This window comes from Tetrao urogallus (genome assembly GCF_951394365.1).
Source record: "Tetrao urogallus genome assembly, chromosome: 18".
NCBI classification, from domain to species: domain Eukaryota; kingdom Metazoa; phylum Chordata; class Aves; order Galliformes; family Phasianidae; genus Tetrao; species Tetrao urogallus.
The window spans coordinates 3,068,118-3,091,009 of record NC_136831.1 but is presented as its reverse complement, the minus strand read 5'-3'; the positions used below and the strand labels follow the sequence as shown (position 1 = coordinate 3,091,009).

Below are 22,892 nucleotides of genomic sequence, written 5' to 3'. Positions count from 1 at the left end.
GCTGGTCAGAATGACCAACCTCCATATCCCTAAAAACTGCAAATGAAAAGGAATTCTCAAGCTCTTCTAGAATTTTCTGCTTAGGACAGATTATCTTTTTCTACCTCTGCTAGTCCTGGTGGGAGAGGCTCAGGGTATAAAGGACAGAGGGTCAAAGCCACAACCCAGGAGAAAGCCAAACACTGTTAATCCCAACCCCCCCTGTCCTGCTGGCACATTTCAGCCCTGCAGTGGAAGGGATGGCTCCATGGCCTCACTGCAGGAGAAAGTTCTGCTAAGGGGCCCATTTCATTCCAAACTTTAATAACATACAGCCATTTTACGGAGGCTGAAACCCTCCCACAATCCATCAGCACTGCAGACACCAGAGGCTTGGGGAATTTGGTTTTGCAGACTTTGTGTCTCTTAATTGAATTTCTGGAAGCAGGACATTTGTTTGGGCTGCTGCCCATGCCCAGGCAATGGAGCTTCATAAGGAGCAACTGTGAGAGTTCTGTTCCCTGTGAAACTTCTGCTTTTCTACCAACTCCAGATAAATTCAATCAACTGAATTACAACTTATTGAAGAGATACCTGCAGCCTGCCCAGGAGCCCAACCTATATGCACAGAAGCAGAGTGCCATTGAAAGGCCTATTTCCACAGGATACTAGCATGAGAGGACTATTTTCTATTTATTCTTCTTGCACAGGAAGGAAAATAAATCATACTCTGAATGTATTTCCTCTAATTTTGCCTATTATAGTGAAAAGGCTCGTAGAAATACCCATCCCATCTCAGAGGCTCTGTTATCCTGGGAGAGGTTTCCTTGTGTGAGCTGCCATAAAAACAAACAGCGGGATCTTTAAAATCTGGGCTTGCTGGGGTACATGCAGCCCCAAATTTGGGGCAGGGGGACACAAGGGAATGTGCTCAGTGGGTCAGCACTGGCATGGCACTGCCTTCTGCACCAGAAGCTCTGCTGTGTTCTTCACAGCCCCTGAAACGCTGTACAGGGAAAGCCAGAGCCGTTCCCACAATTAGAGCAGATCTATCATTTGCTGGAAGAATTAAATACACTGTAGTAGCAAACCTGCAGTTGACACTCAGAGGGTGCAATTGAAATCCCGGGGATTAGTAATTCTTTTGAGATCTTTGTAATCATTGGTAATAGGTAGCGAAATAAATCCACGGTTATATCCTACAGACTGCAGCTGTGCTTCTGTTAAAGTCGTATTAAGTGATGGTTTTTAAATCCTTCTGCCAGCTAGAGCTGTAAGTACCAAAACTCCAGCGCAGAAGATAACTCCCCCGGGGTGATGGATGCTCCTGAGCACCAAAGCGCTGCTTAATGAATAATGAAAGCAGCAAGGCAGGATCACACCTCAGGGCCACGCTGCTGCAGGAAGCTCTCAGACAGACCTCCCCATGCAGCTCCTGCAGCAGCAGGCACAGCACCCAGGCTGAGACCGGCTGCAGATTCTGTGTAATCATAGAAAGTAAGCTAAAACACTTTTTATAAAGCAAACCTTTATGCAGGTGGACAAAGTGCTGAACGCTCTGCCTTGTTCACCCATCCAAACTGGCATTGTTCCTGTGGGCCTCAGGAGTACGTGCTCACAGCCTGGCTTCCTGCACGGGCTACCAGTTAGCTGAGCAAATGTGCCATTAAAAACTGAACCAACCTTCAGAGGGGGACGTGCGGGTTGAAGTCGCAGCAGGAGGAGATTTATGGACATGTTTTCCAATTGAAGAGCCAGCCGACAGTTCAACATCCAGCAGCTCTGATAAGGAAAGCAGCAGCTCACGGGGATGAGCATGGCTCCGGTGCCCAGTCTTGCTGTGTAACTCATGCTGTGGGGCAGGGACCCACAGGGACAGCTATGCTAGGAAGAAAAAGCAGCTTCGCAGACTTGGTATCCTACAAAGACAAGAACAGCATTGAGAAAATAAAGCATAGAGAGATTAAAAAACTCAAGGATACTAGTGGCCGAGTTAAGAGAATAACAGGGAAATCCTGGCTGTCCTTTCCTGCTGCTGAGCTTCTGGTCAACCTGCTCCAAATTCATAACCTAAGAGATGGTTTCTTGATGGCATGAAACATCGGTGGCAAATTAGTTGCACAAGTAGAGTACTCTATAGAAAGAGGGAAGAGGAATAAAGCAGAGCTGACAGAGGGACTTTTATCTGCTTCTCTTGAATATGTGTTGTTTGCTTTGTTTTCATTTAGGAATCTACAAAGGACACTGCTTCCGAATCAACCACTTCCCTGAAGACAATGACTACGACCATGACAGCTCGGAATACCTTCTCCGTAAGTTGGAAAGCCAAATAGAGCCAAAGAGAGGCACTATTCATTGCAAGAGCCCAGTCCTCAGGGATCACTATTTTAAGGATTTCCTCCACGCATGGAACTCACACCATTTCGGTTCCCATTCTCTTAAAAATTACATGGAAACATTCTAAATGGAAACAACAGCATTCCCAGATTGGAAAGGATGTTTTACAGAGAGAGCATTTAGTTGGTTCCTGTAGCAAAAGCAATCTGAGGAGTGACTTCCTGCCCATGAGGAAGCTTTTCCTGTCACTTAAACACAGCCCTTATGCAAGCCTCATCCTTTGCAGCTGCTCCAAACCACCTCCCATGCAATGAAATTGCTGCAGCTTAGAAAGGAAGCTGAAATTCCTGCAGATAACAGCAAAATCTCAGCAGGAATGTGGGCTGCAATTTCCCTGCACGGCAGCTGGTCGCTGATGCTCTGTGCCGGTGTGAAAGCCCGCACAGAAGTACTTCCATCCACTGACACAGTGCTTGAAATAATGGCACTCGTTCTGCCTTCCTCCTGACCGTGGCTCTCTCGGTAGATATAACATCTTGAAACCTGGGTGTGAAACTTCATGAATCCTGCAAAATCTGAGTTAGATTTCCCCTCCCCTTAGCTGTGTTACCTTGATGCTTCTCTTGTGCAAAAGAGCTGCCCAGCAAAGCTGAAAGCAATGCCTTTTGCAAGAGAAAGAAACTGCAGTACACAAGGTGTTGGGAAAGCTTCAGGGAGCAATGAGCGTGGCTGCTGGCTGAGACATCCAGCGAGGCAAAATGCTCCTCAATTACACCGCTATTAATTATCTGAAACACCGTTTAGAGAACAACTCTGTCCTTCTGCTCACTTCTGGGAAACAACTTCTGTTTACTAAGACAAGAAGGAGGAAAAATAGGGCTTTTTGAAAAGTGTGCTTACCAGAAAACCCAGATCTTTTTTCATCTTTCCTCTTGTCAATTTAGATCAGTCATGATGCTGGGGTGACGTGATTGCAGTGCTTGGGCAAAGGCAGGCTTGCAGAGTGTGAGCGCGACTGCATTTATCTTTCATACAAAGCCTTGGAACTAATGTCAAATTGATGCCAAGTCAGCTTTAGGAAAGAAACATCATTAGGAAAAGGACTTTAAAGGAAAGATGAATTAAGCAGCACCTTGATAAAAGTGCATTATGTCATTTTTATTTGGAGGAAGGGATGGGAAAAACAGTTACAGCCGCTCTGTAAGACAGGAGATGGGTAAATTGTTTGTAAGCGTACTGCAACTGATGATCCTAAAAGCTGCTTTCAAGAGTCACTAAGTACAGACCTTAAAAGCAAGTTGGCCCAACCCTTGGTACCTCCTGCAACACTGGGATGCAGCCACTGCTCCATCAGGTCTGAGCTCTGCACGGATAGCAGGAACCTCTGCTTTAACACCAGGAAGGAAAACTGCCACTTCAAATGAAATGTACGCAGATGATTTAGAAATTACTGGAAGGTTATGTACCTAAATCAAGAATAAATGAGCTTATATGTAAATGTATATATCATCTAATGAGAGACAGATCTCGTCTAACTTGGCACAGAAACAAGGATGTTTGCATCCTGCTCACAAGAGGCATGAGACCCTCCTTCCCACTTCTGCCCCCTCTGCAACACCTTTGCAAGCTCTTGTCCCCACATCAGCCATCAGGACCTGCAGCCGTTCTTGGGCACAAGACCTTGGCTGGGGACAGCCCTAATTTTTGTCTCAGGGAGGCAAAGGGAAAAGCACAGTTCCCATCCACGCTGTGCTCAGATGAAGGCATTGACCCAACCTTGTGTGCATCCTGTGCTCCTGGGAGAGCAGCACATGGGCTCTCAGCCTGCCCTGCAGATACCAACCTGGCCTAGACTTCAGATAAATGTGAACAAAATAGCACCAGCAGAGCATCCCAGTTCAAAATCCTATTGAAATCAGTGAAAAAAATGCCTAATCTTAGGGAACTTCAGTCCAGGGCATGAGTAGGAGCAGCAGTCCGGATTTCACCCCTTCTGCAGTCTTTCACCCAGTCTGCTCCCTGCAAAACCAGAGGAGCAGCAGCTGCAGTGACTGCAAACACGTGCAAGGAATCTGTAAGCCCTCCTGCTCAGCTCCTGTGGCTGCTTGCAGCAGGAAGGCAGCGTGGGGCCAAGCACAGCCTCGTGGCTGACGGCACAGCCCATGCAATGCTTCCCTGAGGTGTCAGTGCACAGAGCACGGCCGATGCGAACGGACAGGATGGTAAACAAGGAGAAAGCAGGGGAGAGAGCAAAGCCCAGATTCCCTTAATGTTTTTTGATCTGCTGTCATTTTATTACCAGTATTGGGAGACATACGTAAATTCTACATGGTACCTATGAGTATTCCTTTTAAATTCCAGAGCTGAAAGTAGCCATCGTACCCAAGAGAACACGGTATGTTTTGTTTCTCTTCACATTAATTAACTAATAGAGAAAAATTACCTCTGGGGCTTTTTACTAGATGTGATACAACCCACTCCGTGTGCACGGCACGTCTGTCAAGTCTCTTCTCATACTGTCACCGAAGCAGTTTAGAGAAGTCCTTTGAAATCACAGAACTGTAGTGGTTGGAGGGACCTGTGGAGATCCCCCGGTCCAACCCACAGCTAAAGCACGTTCTCTGGAGTAGGCTACAGTCATTATCAAATTGTTATAAACAGCTTGAAGATGAAGTATAGGAAAAAATAAGCAGATAGCGTGGCCACAGCAAATTTCAATCCTATGCTGCCTTTTGTTGGGGTATGAATAGGGAGTGATTTGAGGTGCTTCTGTGTCCATGAGCACAGAGTCTTTTTCTGATAACCAATCCCAAAAACTGACCCAAAAGTCAGAGCACCTCTACCTCTGACCACACATGGGGATGCACCCAGCACAAGAGAATGCACTCTCAGCACTCAGCATGCATCCATCGGTGACCTGACACCCTCACTCCTTGGGTTTGCCAATTACTGCAAAACTCATTCTAAACAGGAAAGCACCCAACTGAGCTGGGTTAAATCCGGCCAGAACATTCCCTCTCAGCAAAGAACACGTGCAGCAGCGTTGCCAGGATTGGTAGGAGATGTCCTTTTCACACAGTGGCAGATCAATACGGGCACAAGCTTCCCAGGCAGGGACTGTCTCTTTGCTTTATGTTTGCACCGTCCTAATGAGCCCCAGGCCTGTCGCTGGGGTTCCCGGGGGCTTTGCAGCACACACAAAAGCACTGCTGTTATTAAATGCCCAGCCCTGTCCCTCTTGCAATCTGTGGGAGTTTTGCCACCGGTCACCAGGGGAATCGTTAGAAAGCAATTCACTAAATTAGCAACGCCGTCGCCATCAGAAGTCAAATGAGAAATCAGCAGCAGCAGCATCTGGCCATTCCTCCTTGAGAAGCAGCACCGTGTGTGTCCCCAGGAAGATGGCACCCGAGGGGGACTGCGGCAGCCCATGGCCCCAGATGCTGTTTGCTGGCAGCTTTTCCCTCCTCATACCCGCAGCCCTGGGGGTCCCCCATCTCCCTGTGCATGTCCTGACACTAGCGCTGCCTGCTCCACTTTCAGCTGCTGCCTTGCCCCATCGTGCCCCATAATGTCCCATAGGGCCTGAAGGCTGGCTAGAATCAGTGGCTTAGATCCTCGTGCAGGGATTTTATAGCCCATACTGATGAACGGGCTGAAGCACACAGAATTTTAACTGACTCCATTTAGCTGTCAGGAAATGAAACACAAACGTCTGAGATATACTTGTTAAAATTTCCTCCTTAGAAACCTGAAAGGTTTCAAAGTCCTAAATACTCAACAGGGAAGAAGAAAAAAAAAAGAGTAATTATCTCACTGCTAACACAAATGCTGCAAACTCCAAGAGCCGTGCTTTGCTCACCTTACACACAGCAGCAGACCCCCTGGTGAGGCTGTCCCCAAACGGTGCACAGTTCATCATCAGTTCATGAATATTTCAGTGCTGCCCGCTGCGTGATGCTGGCTGTCATTTACCTCGTGCTTCATCAGAAATGTTCTGGTGGCATCACATTAAGGCAAAAACATCAGATTTCCTAGGAGGAAACTCAAGAGATTGATGTTGCTCAAATGAAGGTGGCCCTTCTACATTGGCCACCCACCTGGGCTCCCCCACACCCGCCCACAAATGCAGAATCAGTGGTAACTGCAGCAAAATTTGGGGTTTGGAGACTTTGCAGTCTCCACAGCAGCACCTGAGGAGGCATCTGAAATGATTACTGTCTGTTGTGTTTGCTTCCTATCTCCCCTGCAGGCATTGTCCGTGCCTCCAGTGTGTTCCCCATCCTAAGCACAATATTGCTGCTGCTGGGAGGGCTCTGTGTTGGAGCAGGGAGGATTTACAACAGCAAAAACAACATTATTCTCAGCGCTGGAATTCTCTTTGTCGCAGCAGGTATGTTCTCCTTAAATTGAGTCCTTAAGAAGCGCTGCCTTTTTGGATTGAAATATGCATAAGTGCAGCTTCATCTGGTGGGGAAGCCACCAGCAAGACCCAGCATGGCCTGGCCAGGCCAAAAATACCATGGGGTGATTCCCAGCCCACCTAGGAGAGAAGGACACTGTATCACATCCACAGTTCTTCTTCAATTTCCTGAATTTCTTCCCCAGAATCCCAGTTCTTTCAAGCCATTTTCATTGCAGGTGGGTGTCATGTGCTCCTGCAGCTTTATGCTGCTGAGCTGCTCGTATCCAAATCAGGAAATCTTGTTTTTGTTGCCGATGAAGGCAAGCACAAGGAAAACAAGTGGGGTCGAACCTTGTGGCTGGGTGCAAAGCTTTGCTTCTAGGACTGATTTTCACATGGAGTAACTGGGTGACACATCTCTTCCTCTATCCTTTTCCTGGGTTGAGGGCATGACCAACCTCATACTGGGCAAATTCCTCAAGAAAAAGAAATGTTTTTGAAGCTCTTCAAAATGCAAATTCTTGAGAAACTATCATTCTCTTGAAAAAGAAATTGCAGGAAGCAAGGATGCTTGTAGCATCCAGTTTTTGCTCTACTTAAAATGTACTAAACACAAGACGCCTGAATGGAAGCATGAATCAGGCATCCCTTACATCCCGGCCCTTTTTTCCTCTTCTTATATGAGAGCAGAAAAACTTCACCTATGCTAGGTGAGTATGCTTTCCAAATTAGAAACGTCCAAGAGAGTCATCCACATTGTTAATAGACTTCCCTGAAGCTCACATTAAGCATGCTGCATTCAGATGGAAATTCAGCAAGGTGGAAGAGAACTTGTCTTGATGAAGGTGAACAGCCATAGCCCTGAGCTCAAAATGTATTTTTATTACTAACAATATTAGCAAGTTCCCATACGCTACTTCTTTCCCATCATGTCAGTGAAGAAATGGGGACAGATCCTGCTGAATCTTTTAAGATCTTTGCAAGCAACCATGAAAACGACAGGGTCTATTCTTTGTTTTTCAAGGACAAACGAAATCTTTGGATAGTTAAGAGTAAATGCAATGTAATGAAATTTCCTGGTCATAGTCTTAGAAATATTCTTGTCTAAAAGGTAACATGGCTTGAATTTTTTAATTTCCCAGCCACGTGACAGCTGACTTCTGTTTTTCTCTCTCTAGGACTAAGTAATATCATAGGGATCATTGTCTACATATCAAGCAACGCAGGTGACCCAAGTGATAAGCGAGATGAGGACAAAAAGAACCATTACAACTACGGTTGGTCTTTCTATTTTGGAGCCTTGTCTTTTATCGTGGCCGAAACCATAGGTGTTCTGGCTGTGAACATTTATATCGAGAAGAACAAAGAGCTGAGGTTTAAGACCAAGAGGGAATTCCTTAAGACTTCTTCCAGTTCTCCTTATGCCAGGATGCCAAGCTACAGGTACAGGAGGCGGAGGTCCAGGTCCAGTTCTCGATCCACAGAGCCTTCTCCATCTAGAGACATTTCCCCGGTTGGCATGAAGATAGCAAGCACCATTCCCATGAACGAGATTTCCATGTACACTCTGTCCAGAGAGCCCTTGAAGGTCACAACGGCCGCCAGCTACAACGCAGACCAAGAAGCCAGTTTTCTGCAGGTCCACAACTTCCTTCAGAAGGAATTTAAGGAAGGACTCCACGTCAACATGGTCAACAGGAGAACAACACCAGTCTGAAGTTCCTTCCCTCCCTGTGGTTTTTGGAAAAAATATCAGAACAGACCTGTCATGAAAGAGAAGGAGCGATGTTAAAATACCCTCTCACCTCTTTAACTGTGGCATGTATTGAGGCAGCAAGTGGGGATCCTATGGACCAACATAAAGATGTTACACGCTTGTAGCTTTTTCAAAGCTATTTGGAGTTTGTTTCTTTCAGTTCTTGGTGTCACGAGATGAAGGTAGTTCATGTCCCTGCACTTTTGTAATGTGTACAAAGTCTTGGAGAAGCTGCGAAGGACTTGCCACCAGTGTGTTTCAAGGGTCGCAGAATTGTTGTACAACTGTTTTCTAAATCGAGATCCCTTACTACAAACTGGCAACTATAATTTACAACCAAGCCCAAGGATACGAACTAGTCCTCCAGTGATCCGCTCCCCTTTGACACAGTGTGAGCTTTGCCTCTTCCAAAAAAGAAAAGAAAAGAAAAAAAAAAAAAAAAGAAATACATAGAAGATATTTTTGAAGACAACACCATCTAAAACTGACCTGCGCTACTGAACACGTAGATCATTCATGTGCTGAACATTACAGACTCCCTGACGGGGCATCCAGGGGTCTCCTACCTGGGGGTGGAAGGCAACCCCTCCGGGCAGCACGGGTGGGGAGAACAGGGTGGGTGCATTGCCCAGCGCCTAGCAAGGGAGGGACTAAGGTAGGTGGGACTTGAGCATCTTTGCAAATATCATTTCTTGCCTAACAATTAGAAAACTTGAATTCTCATTCTGACTAGCCCTAGTGCCTGATCCGGCGAGGTGCTGAGTGCTGTCTGCCAGGAGCAGGCCCCTGCGGACTGCGTGCAGCCAGGGTGAGGAGCAGGGCTGAGCCTGCGACCACAGCCCCCATTTCCTTACTGCTTCACAAGTGCAACACTAACGCTACTGGAAACTAAGATATCTGAGCAACACGTGTACGAAGATGAGAAGCTGTTACGTTTGAACTAGCAACACATCCTGCAGCAATGGGAGCTGAGCGTTGACAGAACGGATGGCGACTTCGTGTTTTTTGAAATGGAACAAAAAACAATCACCATTTATGAGATATTTATTAAACTCTTTTTATTATGAATAAGTGCCGCATGGTGCAAGGTATAATTGCTTTTAGATGGAAATGATGGTTCAGCCTAATTTAATTTATTTTGTATTGATGATTCTACTTATGTGCAGAGAGCCCACAGGAAACTCTATGCATCTCCTAAGGGGGAGACTGGTCTGCACCCTTTGCTTCTATATGTTTCTAAAAGAGTCCGAATTCTTTTTTCTTTTAAATTTCTGTTTTTGTTTTTACACCTAGGCTTGGATTCTCAAATCTCAAGGTCCTGACTTGAAGGTAATTTAATTTAACAGTACTCACAACTCTTTTAGTGATCATTCAGCCAAGCCATACGAGAACGAGGTGCCCGGTTCCCCTTGAATGAGTTAGTTGCAATGAGAGAGGAGCATCCAGTTCCTGTAGGCTGCTTTGAACACATCCGTCTTTTTCACCCTGAAAATCTTTCCTACCTGGAGACTAGAGAAGTGGTGACAAGGAGAGAACATGACTTGGGAAGCTGACAGTGAGAGATCTCAGCCAAGCTGTTACAACCTCCTTAGTCTTAACTCACCCTGTGGTGGCCGCAGCATCGCAACGCAATGGTGGTTTGGATGCGAGGCTTTCAGCCAGTGGAACCAAGTCCTCCAGCAAAGCCCTGGGGGAGCTGCCTTAACAACCCAATAAGTCAAACCTCTCCCTCCCACCTAAGCCCTGCTTGGCCCTCTCTCCTTGCAAGAACCGAGACAATGCTCAGTCCTAAGCGCAAGTCTTCCCCTAGTCGCTGTCTTGCTCTGTTCTGCCCTCATGGCGGCAGATGATGGAAAGCATTATTTTGGCAAACCATCCAGCGGAGGTGGGCTGGAGCCTTCATCCCCGCTTGTTAAGAATTTCCATTCAGGTTAAAACTCTGCTGGGATCCTTTTTCAGACCTCTGAACTCTGAGAGCTGATACGAACGGAGTGATGGGAACTATTGAAAAGAAGTAGAAAACGCCGTGCTTCTTTCTGTATCAACACACTACGGAGAAAGGTATTACACGAGCTTTTTAAAAATACACAAACAGAGGCAGATGAGAAAACTTTTTTACCTACTTTTCGGCTAGGACAACGTAAAAGAATTCTAAAATTATTAAAGTTCTTGATGAAAGGTTTTTTTTACAAGAATCTTTATGCTTTCAAACAATAAATTATTTCCTACTTTTTGAGACTTCGTAATATTAAAATACTTTGATTAGCTATGATAGAAGTAGAAGTTTGCAATGAAAAAAACCCTTCTGTCTCATTAGTGCGTCATACTAAGTGCTAATTAATTTACATCTAATTATAGTCAATGTATTTTTCAAGTGCAATTTCCCAGAACTATTTGTTTCCCACTGTGTTAATAAACTAATAGTTAGAAATAAGTCCCATCCGTGTTTACTGTAATTAAGAATAAAACCATTCCCTTTCAAACCAGGAGTTAGATATAGGCTGTTTGTTCTAAACTCATGTCTATTGAACAGAAAGTGGACGGTGTGAGGTTCGTTTTGCGCCTTGGTTTTGTTCTTTTTTTCTTCATTTGGAGTAAACGTGTTTGAATCCGCTCAGAGTGGGGCTGTGTCCCTGAGGTGGTGCTGGGACAGGGATTCGAGGCACTGGGAGGTGATGGGGATTGGGATGCACATCCTGGGGGAGGACGGGGCAGTGATTTCATATCCCAAAAGTCATGGTTTGTGTCAGACTGCAGCACACTGCCTTATTCAGCCAAGGCCAAAAACAAGCTGTGACATTCGACAATTCCATTTAAAAATAAAAATCCTCCATAAATCCCTTTTCCTGGAGAAAACTCTGATTCCAACAAAGCAGTGATTTGTGGCATCCCTCCGCGTGAACAGGATCGATCAGAACGCACTGGATTGCTGTTGGACTTTGAAAGCACTCAACGATAGCTTAAAATAAACCTTCAGTTTCTCCACGCCTCTCTGTTCATCCCCGGACAGCATCTAACACAGATCAGCCCTGGTTTCTCAGTAAGGCCTGCAGGTATCATCATCCCATCATTAACAACAGCCGGTCCTTTGGAAATAGCCTACAGCATACCACAACAGCAGAAATGCCATTGGAGCAGATTCCATTTTCTGAGAAACAAATTTCGGGTATCTCATCAGCTCTCTCCTCCTGGTTTCTCATACAGAATAGGAGAAATCATTTCATGTGCCCGTACTACTAACAGTAAACTCTTTTTATATTTCCTTTCTGTATGGATCACAAATCCACAAGGGCTAATATATCACATCCCTTGAGGTTGCATTTCTGTCTGCAGTTCTAATGTGTTATTGCCACTGTGCTTCAGTTCTGCTGGTGTAATCACAACTGTGTATAATGTACTTAATCCTTCCTTTTTAAATAAACCATTTTAAATGTATATCTGGGTTTGCCTGGAGAAAGATATATAGATTCTCACCTTCCAGATTCTCTGAGGTGAAATTTCTGCATTGTTGTTTTTTTTCTTGTTTCTACCTATTTTGATAGCAGCTAGTTAGTGTTATTGGAAGGGTATGGACAGTCTTGTGTTCATACAGACCAAGAAATACCCAGGATAAACCACCTCTTCAACACTCCCAAACATTTGGGTAGGAACTTCAGAAAAAACCTTCTAGTTTCTAGATTCTAAGATTCTTGTTACCAGCTTGAATGTGGACCAGATGATGCACACTCTTTAGTTGCTGGCTGGGTGTCTTCCTCAAATACTTCTTTTAACTTTCCCTTCCTATGTCCTTCACCTCCAGATGGTCTTTCAATAGAAAGCTGCTCGTGTGCCTGCACACCAAGAGACCTGCAGCCCCCAGTGCTCACAGCTACACAGGGTACCACAAACAGGGAGCCTGTGGAGAGGGGAGCCAAGGCAGAGCCCTTATGGCTGTAGAAAGTGGAAAAGGGTCGAGAGAGGAGGATGTGGCATTTCCTCAGGAAAGAGAAAATGAACCAACATGGGAGGTGCTGGAAATAAAATGGACTTAGGAGTGCTCTACACATCATCTTACAGCCCCAGCAGAACTGCAGGCAGCACTAGCAAGAGGGAAGCACTGCCCAAAGGATTGGAGCCCGCAGGGAACTGCATGCCATGGGGCTGCTGGGCTGGCAGATGGGCAGCAGGCTGCTTTTTCTATTAAAAAACACACAGCAACAACAAAAACCCGTTTTGCTCTCACCGTCTGTGAGGATTTCAGCCTCAGGCCGTGCCCAATCTGCTCCACCCTCAGCCCTTGTCACCTGGTGAGTCTTCTCCAAGAAGGGAGCTGCAGATCCTGGTTAATGCCCTCATGGTGTGCAGAGGTCAGTCAGCACAAAATGCAGACCGGTGCAGATGTTGTGGAGCAGAGCCACGCCAACACCTCTGCTGGGACAAAAAAGGCAAAAGGCTTGGTCATGAGACATCATTTATCATTTTCTAGAATAAAGAAACATGACAGTGCCATTTTCACTTTTTCACTTGCTGCTGCTAAGTGCCACTAATTACAGCCCTCCCTGCTTCCCAACAGGTCCTCATTAATGCTCTGTTTATTTTTCATGTGATATTGATTTCTGAAGGCAAATGCTGCCCAGCTGACACAAGGAGACAGTGAGAGCCATTCCTTGCTGCCCTTCTGCCCCTCTGGGTTTCAGCTTCACTGGATGTTTGTCCAGAAATCTCACAAAGTCTGGGGAGAACAGGGCCTGTGGGAGAACAATCCAAGGAGGAGTTTCTTCTCTCAGGAACTAGTGGCACCAAATCACACTTTTTGGCCAGGGAAGGGTGAGTTTTTCCCTTTTCATTCATTCTTTTTATTTCCTGGATGTTTTTAACAAAATTCATACCCAACTTCCACCACCCCCTTCCACCACCACCCAAAAAAAAATAAAAAAAGGCAAATTATGAAGAACAATCCAGATCAGAGTACCTGAATGAGAGCAGCAAGCATGATCCTTGCCAGCACTGGAAGAGACATAAAAATCTACAGCAACAACAGCAGCAATGAGTTCCCTCTCCTGCAGCCCTTGTAGGATGTAATTAGTCTAAAGCATGATTATTAGCACTTCCTTCCTCAGCAACCAAAGCACTGCTTTATGCCCACATTTGCAAACAAGCACTCAACGTCTGCAGCCAGGATGCAGCTCTGAAGATTGACCGATGCCCAGTGAAATCTAACAAGAGACTGCTTCAAAAGAAAAAGGCATTACGTTGTTAATGCACTCCTTTTCCACTTTCAAGTCTGCTCCCATTAGGTTTTTCCAGTTTCACGAGAACTCCTGGCTCCAGTTAAGAAATAGAAATGTAAGCCTTTAATATTTCCCTCCGTGTGACATGATAGCATTTTTATGCCTCAGAAAACACAGTGCCATCAGCCATTTGAAACATAATTCTTTCAGCCAGGGAGATACGTGCTGCCACCCCTGGAAAGCCAACGTTTGGGGCAGAGCTGGTCCAACCCAACACTGCGCAGCACTGGGCTGCCTCAGCAGCAAGAACTTTCAGCTGCTGCCAAAGGAGCAAATTCTCATTTCAATTCTAGTTACTTTGAAAGAATATTTTTCAGCTCTATTTTCTTCCCCTTTCCCACACTCACCCTTCACCCTTAACTCACTGCTTCAGATTGTCCTCATTAATCCGATCTGGCGCCTCTGCACCTTTATTTTGACACCAAATTGGGGTGTTCATTAAAACAGCGGTGGAGCAGCGTTGACATTATCTTGACATGATAACACGATATTTGCAGATTTCCTCTGACATTTTTTTAACCACCCTTCTGACATTCAGGTACTGTCACCCCCATCAGTTTGACATCACAATTGGAATGTCACCTCCACAGTGGCCTCTGCAGTGACATTATCATCAAATTAGTTCTACGATCAACTGGAATATCAAAGGGAAGGAGAAAAGAAAATAAACCAGGAAAAAAAAAAAAAAGAAGGTGGTGAAAGTTTCCAGTTGCATCTATGTGAAAAACTGCAGTGTTTTACTGTTGTTGCATGGGTGCAGCATGGTGCAGCCATTGGCAAAGGTTTTCAGTCTTCAGTCTTTCAGTCTTCGGACTAGAGCTGAGGGCTGTGTTCAGGGCAAGGAAGAGGTAGAAGAAATGTGAAATAGAATCAACTTCAGTGAAGTTTCCAGCAAAAAAAAAGAACAAAAAAAAAAAAAAACAAACCCAAAACCCTGAAGGAATGCCAAACCTTTGTGTCTCATAGAACCAATCGTAGAATCATGGAATGGTTTAGGTTGGAGGGAACCTTTAAAATTATCCAGTTCCAACCCCCTGCCATGATAGTCCCCCACCAGCTCAGGCTGCCCAGGGCCCCATCCAGCCCAGCCCTGAGTGCCCCCAGGGATGGAACATCTGCATCCCCTCCGGGCAGCACTGCCAGCTCCTCACTGCCCTCTGAGTTGGAGCATATCCTTTCAATATAGAATGACAGAATGGTTTGGGATGGAAGGGATTTCAGATACCATTTATTCCCAACCATTCTCCAGTGGCATTATAATAATATAACTTGACAATATTTCAGAAATTAAACTAGATATAAACCTTTCTCTCCTTCTGGAGGGAACCACAGCACCTTCCTTCAGACATCTCAGAATACCTTCACGAGTCAATATGAGTCACAGCAAGCAATACAATAGATAAATTGGCTCCTTTGGCACATCTTTTAGAGCCTGCCCTTCTGCCAGCACCCGGCTCCAAAGCAGACACAGCCACGAGCTGCCGGCGTGTGCAGGCACTTTGCAGGCTCTGGCTCTGTTATTAAGCTATTTAGGATCAGACTGAACGCAGCTCCGCCGCTATTATAAACACAGATGGTTTAGAACCTAGCTGAAAAGTTAATCATCCCGTTAATGCCTATTTCTGGGCATGCTGCAAGTCAGCAGAACGGAGCCTTTCAGTGGCGGTAGCGGCTCCGAAGGAGCACCCGCTTGGCTGTGGGAATCCAAAACAAACGCGGGATGGAACGGGGCGGAAAGCTGAGCTTTCCTCACTCTGTGCATTAATAGCCTCCTGACACAGCCCAGCAGCTGGGGCTGACATTTGCAGAGGCTCAGACGCGCCAGGACGACAGGAGCCCGCGTGGGGAGGCTGCGGGCGAGCAGGGCCCAGGGGAAGACGGTCCAGGAGCCACATCCCGGCGCGGGATGGACGAGACCAAAGCCCTGAAGGTGCGGCTCACCTTCTGCGTGCTGCTGGTGGGCATCTCGCTGCTCTTCGCGGCCGTGGTGACGGACCACTGGGCCGTGCTGAGCCCCAGGGTGGAGGACTTCAATGCTACCTGCGAGGCGGCTCACTTTGGGCTCTGGCGGCTCTGCACGAAGCGGATTCATGTGCAGAAGCAAGGTGCCAAAGAGACGGGCTGCGGGCCCATCAGCCTGCCTGGAGGTACGTACGGCCGGCCGCCCTTGTGTGGCACTTTGCTTGGGAGGCTGCGGGACGTTGTGGGGACACAACGTGGCCCACGGGGCTGCACAGAGCTGCGTGTTTGTGGCTGCATTTGTGTCATCGGCTCCAGTGCAATGGCAGCACGGGGTAGGAGGGGAAGAGGGTCGAGCATGGTGGGAATTGGGATGGAGTGAGCTTTGCTGACGTCCCACAGCACCCAGGTGCACTGGCAGCAGCGAGCAGAGCTTTGGCAGAAGGAGGGTTTATAGGACTGGGCCCAACTACGTGGCTGCACTTTTGGATCCCCTAAGCCTGCTCGTGGCCAGCATGAGATTATCCCCAAGCAATTTCAAGAACAATCATTTCTCAGGGCAGGGAGCTGCCGTTTACATTGCCAGCTTCCAAAAAGGAGTCATAAGCTCCAAAAAGGGGCTCAAAACCAACTTGCTGCACCCTGCACTCTTCCTTCCCCATATTGCCCCAGTGCAGTCAATGGGGAGAGGGCTCAGCTCCATCTGCGGTGCCAAGTCAGCAACATTCGCGCCGCGTGCGCTGACGCTCCCATCCGTGACTGTACTGCAGGAGGCTCATAGGGAACTGGACAACTTCCAGAACAGAAAAAACAGGCTGCCTTCATGTCAGCTACGCTGCTTGAAATGAAATATATACGTTAGCATATACTCGAAAACTTCTTGTGAACGATCTTAGCGCCCGTGTTTGCTGTATATTGCTGGTATTACCACAGTTCTTTACCTATTTGGCCAAATCATGTGTTCTGAAGAGCGGGGCTCAGTCGCAGCGCTCAGATCTGCCTCGAACCAAATTTGGGAGTGTGTCATTTGCTGCCTCTCACAGAGGTGGTTGTGTGCCCAGGAGCACGTTGCTCACACTCTGCCCTTCCTCACCCTTCCTCACGTGGGGAGCATAGCATCCACAGAAGGAAAGCCATAGAAATTGGTCTATAAACACTAAAATGGCACAACCGCAAGGTAAATATAAAGCCCATAAATATCCAGCTGTCTGCAGACAGCAGCTTCACGTCCAGGGCAGCACGAAAGCAGCTCCTGCCTTTGACAGACATCAGCATGTGCTCACAGAGCGCTGAGCCCCAGCCCAGCACTGCCTTTATCTGCAAAGAACCTCAGGGAGCTGAGCCCCACACTGGACAGCCTGCAGCTTTTTCACTGTTTTTAAAAATACTTGGCATTTTGGATGATATCTTGAGCCATAAGCAGCATCGGGGACCTCAGAGCTCATTGCATTCTCACCTCTGTCATAAAAACAACACCCAAATCCCCTTTTTGTACAGCATGGGGAGGTGGCAGAGCACAGCCCCATGGACTGGGGCTGCTCAGTGTGCTCATTGGATTGATCTCAGTCCATGGAGGGGACAGAGCAGCTGTGCAGCCTGAAGCCGTCAGGGAAACCCAAATGGAGCAACAGGAGTGGAGATGCAGACGTTGGTTTTCCTGGAAATCATGAGACGTGGTCAGAGATCACTGCCAGGGCTGGAAAAGAAACATCAGAATTTATCACTGCATTAATGAGCATTTACCAGCCACTCCCTGAGAAAGAAACGGATGGCACAATTAGCACTATTTATTGGGTTTTGAGCTCAGCACAGCTCAAAAAGTAGAGAATGTGTTGGCTTGCAATCCACAGAGCAGAACTGTGATTTAGGCAGGACTTTAAAATTTTACAGCGCTCTTGCGAGGACGCTGACAAATTGGAAAGGATTCAGTGTCCTACTATAAGAAAGATGAAGATCGAGGAAAGGGCCATAAAAGCTGGGAAAATTCAGGTGAATACAGAGATGTTTTCACCTGTTATCAGAAGCACACTGGGGCAGTGCATTGCTGGGGGAACACAGCTCACATCCACCTCCAGGACAGCCCAAAAGTGTGCTGCTAGCTCAGGGCAGCAGCAGAGATGGGTGCTCTGTAGCTCACATGTGCTGCAAGCAGGCTAAAGACAAGCTGGTAAGTGCAGGAACATGGATGCCAGCATCTGGAATAGAAAGGAAATGTACCAGAGGAAATAGGTTGCCAGCAGGTCTCCCTTGTTCCCCACTGGGAACAATTGTGTCCCCCCAGCAATGATGGATCTAAAGGGAAGGGGCCAGGAGGGTTGCAGGTGACCCTGGAGCAGGGAGGACAGTTTGTGATAAACCACACATTATGTCCCCAAAGTTCACAGTGGCCCTAAATGACTGCAGAGCCCATGGGCTGTTCCATCAGCACGTGACCTGTGGCAGAGAGAATGTAATTAAGGGGTGGAGAGAAACAAAGATCGCCACAAAATTTTCTTCCATTATAAAACTCAATTTAAATCCTATCCATTATGTAAATGTGCTGTGACACAAATGGGCTTTTCTCTAATTCATGATGGCACCAGAGAGAGACTGAAGTGCCTCAGTTCTCTTGAATAACGGGGAATCTTGTTGATAAAGATATTCCCAGCTCAGCAGTGCACCAACGTGTCTTTAAATGGAAAACAACACATTCACAGCAGACAATTCCCTCCTGTGAGAGGTTTTTGTGCATTCCCCTTCACTGAGCCTTATGGAGTGAAGGGCTGGATTCCTGTGTAGCCACTGCACTGCTGCTGGCTTCACCTCACGTTTGGACAGCCAACCAACCCAAGATGGAGCATGCCAATTGCATCCCATCTCCCTTTAGCACAGGAGCTGAAGAATTCCCCAGCCCGTGTCACCAAATCTTCAATGACATCAGGCATTGGCGTGCAGCCTCTGCTTTGGTCCTCAAAATAGGCAATTTTGGACATTGAGGTCTGAGTTCAGCTATGTTTCCTCCAGGAATAATATAGAACAGGTCAGGAGATGCCAGAGCTGAACATCAACTGAATCTTCAGCAAGGAGAAGCTGCAGATGGAATAAAATTCATCTTTTAAAACAAGTAGATAACAGCATCTCCGAGGAATCTTCCACTAATGGGCCCAAAAACACTGTCTTAGAATTGCTTATCCCCTGGGAGAGGGAAAGTAAACCTTCCTTGAATCACTAACTCTGCAACCTGCCATTTACGTGACAGCAAAAAAACAAAAGAACCCAAGAGGTAACACAGAGTACTCTGCTACCTCCTCACCACGAGAAAGGAAGGCTGAGAATAAACAACAAATGCAATTTGTGCTGCTGGCTCCCGGAAACCAGTGCTAGCTCCATTACTGAACGGACCAGAGGTGTTGGTGGTAGGAGCTGGTGATCCCAGAGGGACAAACCTGGGTGCAGGAGGCCCCTCCAGCCCAGCCCAGCGCAGGCAGTGCTCAGCAGAACGCTGTGGTTGCACATTTCCAGCCAAATTCCCTACAAACAACTGCTTCCCATCTCCACGGGCCTCCAGGCTTCCAATTAAACGGGTTATAAATAGCAGGCACCCTTCGTCCCAGCCGTGCTGCTGCCAGGTTGAGGTCCAGCAGTGTGACTGACACGGCGGTGTGAGGGGAAGGTGTCCAACCAGCAGCTTTGTCTCTGAGCTGCTCTTCTGCAGGAAGCGTTCCCAAGAGGGCACCTGGGGAAGCACAGCTGTCAGGGCTGCTTGAGCACCTCCTGCAGTGTTCTGATAGATCAAGACCCAAATCCTCGAGGTCTGCCTCCTGCTGCTGTTATTGCTTGAAAAAAATCCAGCGTTGGCTGCATTTCTGCAGCAAGACTGGGATCCCATTTGTACCTATCCTAAAAACACTGCAAGTCTGCTCCATCGGTAGAAAGTAAATCCCATTTTGCTGCATTTTATCAGCAGTTTCCAAGTGAACAGAATTAAATTTCCTTTTTCCTCTCAGCTCATAACTGCTCCTACTTCAAGCACTTCACTCCCGGACAGAGCTCGGAGATATTTGAAGTCACCACCCAGAAAGGTAAGAATAGCCCTGAAAAGCTTCTCCCCAGAACAGCACAAACCGAGGAGCACTTGGGATGGAGGTGAATCGTAGAATGGCCTGGTTTAAAAGGGTCACAATGACCATCTGGTTTCAACCCCCTGCTATGTGCAGGGTCACCAACCACCAGACCAGGCTGCCCAGAGCCACATCCAGCCTGGAAAGGTGTGATGTGAAAGGGTCCCCAAAATGAAGGTTCCATTCTGGCTTCATGGAAAGCAGGAGAGGAATTTTGATCAGATCCCACCCTGCACTGCCAGCACACCCCACAGCATCCCAGCACCACCCCTATCTGCCACACTTCGAGCCCTCACCATGGAAGAAGACATCAGTGAATGATTTCACATGGGAACTAAGTCTATGGGGCAGCTCCAGCACATGGTAAAGACAGCTGAAAAGTGTCACGTTAGGGAAATCATAAAGAAATAGTGGCCATGAGAACAAAGAGCGATACGTTTTCCTTTTCACATGTTGGTGGGAGCTAATTAGTAACAGGCAAAACGATCCCTCATGATTTTGCCTGGAAGACTTGGTTTTTTAAATGGTCTGAAAGGCAAATATCATCAGGCGCTGTGGCGTTCATGCATGGCTACATGTGTTAAATATTAAGCTAATCTGAAAAGAAACTCAGTGTCCAAAGGAAGGTCTGAATTCCCCAATTAGTTGTTCCTCGTCCACACAGCTGAATTAAAGCTGGGCAAAATGTCTGGAGCACTCCTTGGTGAGCTGAGCATCCAGCAGGGCACTTATGGAGGGTTCATCCTATGCCCTGAAGAAGCTGAGTCCTCATAGAGCTGGAAATCGTTATCTTACAGAAAAATTAGTAAATAAAGCCCATGCCAACACGTCACCTCTGGCCTCATTTGCCTGCTCAGATGTTGAGCCCTATGGAGCACATGAATCCCACACGGACACAGCAGCATCACGTGTGGGGCCTTGGTGCAGGCCTGCAGACCTTGGGCAGAAATAGCACAGAACTGCTCGTCTGCTGTGAGAGCAAAGCATGGAGGGATGGAAGAAATGATCGTGGAGCACAGTAAGCCTGCAGCAGTAACAGCTTCACAGCAGAGCTGCAGCAGCTCCAGCCCAAAGCTTGCTCAGATCAACACAGCTACCTTTTGGTCTTCCTGAGGATGTTCCTAAGTACTTTCCCTCCCTGTTTTTATAGCTTTTGCATTCCAAAGCCTTGCAGCTGGTTCTTGATTTTCCTTTTACCTGAGAGAAACACTCGATTTCTCAGAGCCCCTTCTCTACAGAGGGGCACATTTTTTTCTGAGTGTCCTACCACAGAATCACAACAGCTGATGGAAACACACTCAAAATGTGCAGCCGTTGACATGTTTTTGTGTTTGCTTTCCTCTGGCAGAATACAGCATTTCAGCTGCAGCCATTGCCATCTTCAGCGTTGGCTTTGCAATCATCGGAACAATCTGCGTCCTCTTCTCCTTCCAGAAGAAGAGGGACTACCTGCTGAAGCCAGCATCTATGTTCTACACTTTTGCAGGTAGGAGGGTTGCTGCTTGCCCTCAGCACATAGCACAGCACTGAGAGACTTGGATAAACCCTGGGTGGATGGAAACACTGCTCAAAGTGCCCAGGGATTGGCATTTTCTTCCTATTCACAACAAGATGATGTGTTCCTGTGTGCTGCTCCAGCTCAGCATCACACAGCAGCCTGAATTTTTTCCAACTGCCTTTAAAAGAGGCATTTCTGACACATTAAGTGCAGGCCCTGGTCTAAATCAGAGCTACGCGCTGTTCTATCTCATTTATTCTAAACACAGCAACGCATGAAAGCTCAAGCCAAACATCTGATCCAGGCCCAAAATATGTAACTGCCTCCCCAAAATAAGATCACATTTGGACAGAGCTACTAATACCTTGTTGCACCACAATGACTGAAAGACAGAGGTGTAAGCTATCACCTCCATAAAGCCCTTATTCTACCTTTGGAAAAATGCCATAAGACACGCAATTATTCCATCACTTCAGGTTTCCCATTCAAGCCCTCCCAAAATATAATGCTCAACAAGACACTTGTGCTCATGGTGATAGCAGAGGTCTGAATTTGCTGGCATTTTGTTCCTTCAAACGTTCTAGTCAATGGCTCACCTGTGAGTCTCACAGCTTGAAAGGTGGTTAAGGATGGAAAACTGGCAGCCGGTTATTCTATCCACTGCTCTCATCTCTTTCAGGTCTCTGCATCATCATCTCCGTGGAAGTCATGAGACAGTCTGTGAAAAGGATGATCGACAGCAAGGACACAGTCTGGATGGAGTACAGCTACTCCTGGTCCTTCGCCTGCGCCTGTTCCGCCTTCGTCCTGCTCTTCATCTTCGGAATCGTCCTCCTCCTCATCGCGTTGCCCCGCTTCCCCCAGAACCCCTGGGAGACCTGCATGGATGCAGAACCTGAGCACTGATGCTCCCCACAGCCATGGGAGAAGCCAGAGAGTGTCTTGATAAAATTTGTATTTTTTAAGATGTCGGGATCTCACTATACGATGTGCACTCCGTTAACTAAGTCATTAATGAACCAAGGCACGTTCAATTGTAACTACTGCTTCATTTCTTTCCTTCCTTTGTTAATATTAAGAAGAGAGAGCACTCAGCGCAGCACTGTGGGTGAAAGGCACTGCTCTCCTCCACCTCCCCCTACCAGAGGCTGTTTTGCCATTTGGGATGCCTTGTGCCAATACAACCTGGGGAAAGCGAGCATGGGACAGCTCATGTCATGGAGCAGAAGGCTTCCCCAGGGCATAGCTGGGGCTGGAGAGCAGCTCCATGAGGGAGAATTCCAGCCCTGGGGGAGCCCACCTCCTCCCCCCCCCCCCCCCCCGTGCCAAACACCCCCGATGAGGTGCTCACTGCCCAAACACAAAGGAGATTCTTACACTGTTCTACCAAGCTGTTAGAATAAAGATGAACAAAAGACCTTGCCTAGCATTGGGATAAACATTTAACCTACAGACTTACACCACACGGTTCCGTTCTTTTGAATTAAGCACAGCAAAAAAAAAAAAAAAAAAAAGAACAACAGCAACGTATAATTTCTGCTCTATTTAAACTTTGTTGGCAAAGCCAAGGCATACTGAACATTAAGAG

General features: G+C 47.0%; 2 protein-coding genes across 2 annotated transcripts in view; both read left to right on the top strand.

The window, feature by feature from the left end:
- CACNG4 (calcium voltage-gated channel auxiliary subunit gamma 4) overlaps positions 1 to 8,438 on the top strand; it is a gene marked incomplete at both ends in the record, with an annotated part of 35,332 nt that extends 26,894 nt beyond the window's left edge. The window contains 3 exons of the mRNA XM_079544127.1: positions 2,208 to 2,291; positions 6,569 to 6,709; positions 7,900 to 8,438. Of these exons, the coding sequence (XP_079400253.1) occupies positions 2,208 to 2,291; positions 6,569 to 6,709; positions 7,900 to 8,438 (764 nt within the window). The remainder of the gene's footprint in view (positions 1 to 2,207; positions 2,292 to 6,568; positions 6,710 to 7,899) is intronic.
- Positions 8,439 to 15,653: 7,215 nt separating this feature from the next.
- CACNG1 (calcium voltage-gated channel auxiliary subunit gamma 1) lies at positions 15,654 to 22,387 on the top strand (the record flags this gene model as incomplete). Its single annotated transcript, XM_079544201.1, has 4 exons — positions 15,654 to 15,894; positions 19,693 to 19,767; positions 21,155 to 21,292; positions 21,984 to 22,387. The coding sequence occupies 4 exons, from the start codon at positions 15,654 to 15,656 to the stop codon at positions 22,208 to 22,210; spliced, it is 681 nt and encodes a 226-aa protein (XP_079400327.1). The 3' UTR covers positions 22,211 to 22,387.
- Between the last annotated feature and the right edge of the window lie 505 nt (positions 22,388 to 22,892).